Source organism: Leptodactylus fuscus, chromosome 7 (assembly GCF_031893055.1).
Source record: "Leptodactylus fuscus isolate aLepFus1 chromosome 7, aLepFus1.hap2, whole genome shotgun sequence".
NCBI lineage: Eukaryota > Metazoa > Chordata > Amphibia > Anura > Leptodactylidae > Leptodactylus > Leptodactylus fuscus.
The window spans coordinates 134,233,563-134,239,496 of NC_134271.1; the positions used below are offsets into that span (position 1 = coordinate 134,233,563).

The 5,934-nt window shown below is 39.7% G+C and overlaps 1 protein-coding gene across 1 annotated transcript; it reads left to right on the forward strand.

The window, feature by feature from the left end:
* The first annotated feature begins 2,172 nt into the window (after positions 1–2,172).
* LOC142212959 (olfactory receptor 12D1-like) lies at positions 2,173–3,102 on the forward strand. The gene has a single exon (XM_075281094.1). The coding sequence runs from the start codon at positions 2,173–2,175 to the stop codon at positions 3,100–3,102; it is 930 nt and encodes a 309-aa protein (XP_075137195.1).
* Positions 3,103–5,934: the final 2,832 nt, after the last annotated feature.

Consider the following 5,934-nt stretch of genomic DNA (forward strand, 5'->3'; position numbering starts at 1 on the left):
TTCGCTTCAACAGAATTTTTTTTTTTTTTTTTTAATAAACCTCATGACACAGGCCTGGACAGAAATGATGGTTCAGTAACTTAATATTTTGTTGCACAACCTTTTGAGGCAATCGCTGCAATCCAATGAGTCCTGTAACTGTCAAGGAGACTTCTGCACCTCTCAGCAGGTATTTTGGCCCCACCTCATGAGCAAACTGCTCCAGTTGTCTCAGGTATGAAGAGTGGCTTTCCCAGACTCTGCGTTTCAGCTCCTTCCAAACATGCTGATAGGATTTAGGTCAGGGCTCATGGAAGGCCATTTCAGAATAGTCCAATGTTTTCCTCTCAGCCATTCTTGGGTGTTTTTAGCTTTGTGTTTTTGGTCATTATCCCATGACCTGCGACTGAGACCAAGCTTTCTCACACTGGGCAGCACATTTCTCTCTAGAATCCCTTGATAGTCTGGAGATTTCATTGTACCCTGCACAGATTCAAGACACCCTGTGCGAGGTGCAGCAAAGCAGCCCCAGAACATAACTGACCCTCCTCTATATTTAGGGACAGTGTTCTTTTCAAGACATTCTTCATTTTTCTGTCTGTGAACATAGAGCTGATGTGCCTTGCAAAAAAGTTAGATTTTTGTTTCATCTGTCCATATATATATATATATATATATATATATATATATATATATATATAATTATATAATACAAATTTGACATTTGTGTTTTAGAGTAAGATATGATAAACCTGTGACAATATATACAAGTGGCCCATACAAGAAATACAGGGGAAAAGTTGTTCCATGTAAAATTCCCTCAAAAGACAAGAAAGCATTACCTCCATCTAGAGAAAAAGAAAGGTTTAATGTGCAGAGATGACAAGAGTGCTTCACTGTAAAGATTGTATGATAATGATTGAACTTGGTTGAACTTGATGGACATATGTATTTTTGAAAAAGGTAAAAAATGTCTAAGTTCACACAGGGTATTTTGGTCAGGATTTTGATGCCAAATCCGAATCAATGGGAGCCAGTCGCAGCTACCCGTTTTTAGGTCTGGAAACTGAGGCGGACCAAAAACCCTGTGTGAACCCGGCTTAATGCTACATCAAATGGACTATGACACAATTTTGTATTATTTCAGAGAGCAATACACATGCCTCATTCAACCGTAACACGTTAGGATAGCAGTATGGCCAACGGTCATCTATACTCTTGGTTAATAATGCGTGTTATTACTAGAGATGAGCGAGTAGTACTCGATCGAGTAGGTATTCGATCTAATACTACAGTATTCGAAATACTCGTACTCAATCAAGTACCACTCACTGTTCGAATGTAAAAGTTCGATGCAGAACCAGCATTGATTGGCCGAATGCTATACAGTCTGCTAATCAATGCTGGTTCTTCTCCTACCTTTAGAAGTCTTCTCCGTACAGCTTCCCCGCTGCGTTTTCCGGCTCTGAATTCACTCTGCCAGGCATCGGGTCTGGGCAGAGCCGACTGTGCATGTCCGCTTGTAGTGCGGGCATGCGCTGCACGGAGAAAACTTCTCGGAGGATCCAGCCTGACCCTCACTCGTGGACTTGGTAAGTGTAATTTGATCGAACGTTGCCTACCCCTGAAACGAGCATTTTCCCCCCATAGAGTATAATAGGGTTCGATATTAGATTCGAGTAGTCGAATATTGAGGGGCTACTCGAAATGAATATCGAACATCGAACATTTTACTGTTCGCTCATCTCTAATTACTATACATAATTTAATCAAGCATTTGTGAAAATTCTTAAATACATGTCTCGTGTATCTATACACAGAATTCGCTATAAAACATATCTCAAAACTCTGAATAACTTTTTACAGTTTTTACATTTTTTTTGTGAAATTTTTTGAGAAATCAATTGTAATTTGAAAAAATTTAATTATTTATATAAAAGAAAATGTTACATGAGGAACGTAAAATCAATGTCATTATTTTTATTTTTTTTCATTTAGGGTAAATGGTCTTCCAACATCAAGAAAAATGGATCACTAAATAAAATTACTAAATTTTATTACTAAACTTTTCCAAGAAATTTTGCTCAATTGTAAAACATTAATTTTCCAGTGCTATTATAAAATGAATTTTTTCTGAGCCTAAAACCTGAATGGATTGCTTTTTTCATTATATTGGGTTCCAGATACAATAAAATGAATATAATAAATTACACCTCAGTAAATGAATTTTTCTTGGCTGGTCTGGGAGTCGATGATGATTTTAAGGTGATTTTCTTCTTAACCTTTCTATTACTGTACCTGCTAACTTTGGTATCAAATCTGTCCATAATGATTATCACTATTTCTGATCTCATTCTTCATACACCCATGTATTTCTTCTTGAGGAACTTGGCCTTCCAGGATATATGTGTCGCAACAGTGGTTGTCCCCAGGATGCTCATAGATTTTTTATCTCAGAAGAGGATGATCTCATTTTATGGTTGCATGTTACAAATACATTTCTTCCATTTCATGGGCGGTACAGAAGTTGTACTTTTTACAGTCATGTCCTACGACAGATATGTGGCCATTGCACATCCTCTAAGATACTCAACCATCATGAGTTACCAAGTCTGTTTTGGTTTAACTTTATTTTCTTGGGTCATTGGATTTTGTCATGGGTTAGTCCACAGTATAATGACTTCAAGGCTTCCATTCTGTGGACCAAATGTGGTCAAACATTTCTTCTGTGACGTTAAACCATTGCTTAGTTTGGCCTGTGCGGATGTATCTCTGAACGTCAAGCTGCTTCTTACAGTCACTGGAACATTAGCTATCTCAACCTTAATATTAATTATCTTTTCTTATGTTTTCATTGGCAAATTTCTTTTAAAAATTAAGACCTCACAAGGACGAAAACGTGCATTGTCTACCTGTAGTGGACATTTTACTGTAGTTACTCTTCAATACGGAACTGCTATATTCACCTATATGCGGCCGTCTACAGAAAATTCTTTAGCTCAAGACAGAGCAGCCACCATTATGCTCTTTGCTATAACCCCAGCATTAAACCCAATTTTATATACGTTAAGAAACAAAGACATAAAGAAAGCTTGCAAGAAGTTTCTCAAAATTTCTCATTGATTGAATGTATTCAATATTATATACCATAAATGCTAAATACACTCTGTGGCCAAAAGTCACGGGAAGGCGTGTCCCAGTGCCGGTTGTGTCAGATATGACACTCAAATAGTGTGATGTGATGCGGCCTATAGCGCTAGTGTCGCCAAGATATCTGAGCAGTCTGATGCAGACAGGTGTCTCGTGAACATGGCAGCACGTCGCGAGTTAAGTGACTTTGAACGTGGGATGATAATCGGTCCAAGACGCATGGGGCATAGCATTTTTGAGTTTATCCGGGAATTTGGGTTTCCAAGGTCAACAGTGTCTCGGGTGGACCTGCAATATCGCAGAGACAACATTGGCAGCTGCGTAAACTGGCGCATCAGACGACCACGAGTGTCCAATGAACTGACGTCACTTCACCTCTGTGTGAGTTGTACGGGGCTCTCGATGGACTACTGTGGGTCAAATCACCACTGATTTGACTGTGGGGCACCAGGACACCATTTCCACCAGGACTGTAAACCAAGAACTGCACCACGTAGGCTTCAACAGTGGACCCGTGTCCCTTTGCTGATGCCGCAGCACAGAGCTCAAAGACAGGACAATGCAACATGTCATTGCTGGCACGGGTCTGGCTTAATGAACATACCAGTAACCTCAGGACCCTCGATTGGCCTGCCTGCTCGCCCGACCTCATCCCCATAGAGCATTTATGGGATGCTGTGGTTACCAATGTCCGTTCCATGGACCCAGCGCCAACTACACCAATTGTGGGCTGCAGTGCAGACTGCATGGATCAATACCCCTCCAGAACTCTTCCAACACCTCGTGGAGTCCATGCCTCATCATCTTACTGCAGTTATCAGGGCGATCCGCGGTACCTTCCCATGACTTTTGGCCACTCGGTGTATATTAACCTGCAATCACAGCAAGTAATGGCTACAGATCTGATGAAGGGGTATGCTGTCAATAGCGTTGCAAACCATGAAATGTGTTATCTTTTATCCGCATATTAAAGTTGTGTTATATCTATGGTCTGGCCTGAGGCTCTGTTTATTGAGGAGCGCAATTCCTGATATTTGTGGAACTCTTGGTTGTTCCATTTCTATTTATTACTGAATTACAATATGGGTATATATTCATTGTCGTCTGGCAGTAGAACACGACCCACTGGGTTCTTCTTAGCATTGAAGACATCCATCAGGTGAACCCAGTCAACTACAGAGGAAGTTAAAGGTTCCTTGAACATTTCTCCGATTGAATAAGGTTCCACAAGAGGCATATTCTTTCTGCCCTTTATCTCACTATATCCATGTCATAAGTAAGCAGTTATAGAACAATCCGGCTTCCCTTACTCGGTGCAACCTGCCCACATTCAGCTCGCACTTATTGTCTAGTTGCACTTGTCGCACTTATTGTCTAGTTGCAATTGTACTTTTTTAACACAAGCAATAGCAACTGTACGGGTGCAGCCTGGAGTTTAGCGCCCACTTGTGATTACTAGTAAGGGCAGCACCCCCACCTTGCTATTTCTCCAAATGGAAAGTACAGACCAGCCTTATAATTAGGACATATCACATGCGGCTGAGCCACACTATGTAAGGGTATCCTAAGGACAAACTAGACTTATGTGCGTCAGCTCATTTTTCCCTGCTCTTAATTCTACCACTGGTTATCGTGCTTGGTATGGACGGTTGTACAAACATAAGTTAGTTCCATTTATTGAGATAATTTACTTTATTATTTAATTGTTTTATTGTAGTTCTCCCTTTAGGGCTTGTGTCAAGGGGTAACGCTAGATAAATTGCAGAGCTCCCTTCTAGACCAGATCCATAGGGATACTTAATGTTAATCAACATGAACAAACAAATTACCCTCGTTACATGTTACAGACTAAAAATCCTTAAAAGCCATCTCCTGCAAGAATACTCCAAGGAAGATGTCAGGCTTCAAGACTGAGGATACAAAAAGAAGATTCATTTGAAATGTTTCCTGTGGTCAATATCTAAAAATATAAGGATAATTTCAAGGTATGTGACTATAAATAAAGTTGGGCAGGTATTAAAAAAATATTATTCTATTTAGTATATATTCCATATTTAATATCACAAATAGATACATGAGAGCTAGAAAGACAGACAGATAGATAGATATGTGATAGATAGATAGATAGATAGATAGATAGATAGATAGATAGATAGTTGATAGACAGATTCCAGTGATAGATTAAAAAAAAAAAAGAACCCCCCCTTCCCCCCACAACACAACACAACACAGCCATTTCTCATCTTTCCATTTCAATTTCTTACTCCTCACCTTCCACAATCCACAGCTTTTTAATTTTTCTCTTTCCAGTGTATGAGAGTTTATTTTCTTGCAGGACAATTTGTACTTCATGATGGTACCATTTAATATTCTGTATAATGTACTGGTGGGGGTGGATACATTTATGTTTTTTTATTTGTTTTTTTGTAGATTGTGAACCCCATATAGGGATCACAACGCACATTTTTCCTACTATCCATATGTCTTTGGAGTATAGGAGGAAATCCACGCAAGCACAGGGAGAACAGACAAACTCCTTGCAGATGTTGTTCCTGGCAGGATTTGAACCCAGGACTCCAGCGCTGCAATGCTGTAGAGCTAACCACTGAGCCACCGTGAAGCCCCTGGGTAGAATACATTTGTGTCATTTTCTCATGGGTTTTGTTTTTGTGGAACTTACTGTATATCGAAAATAACACATTACCTATATTGCAATTATTCAGACCAGTGGACGAAGGACTGAGCAAATCCAGAAGATGTTTGTAGCAAAATTTCTTTAGTCCAGCCAAATGCCAATGTAATACA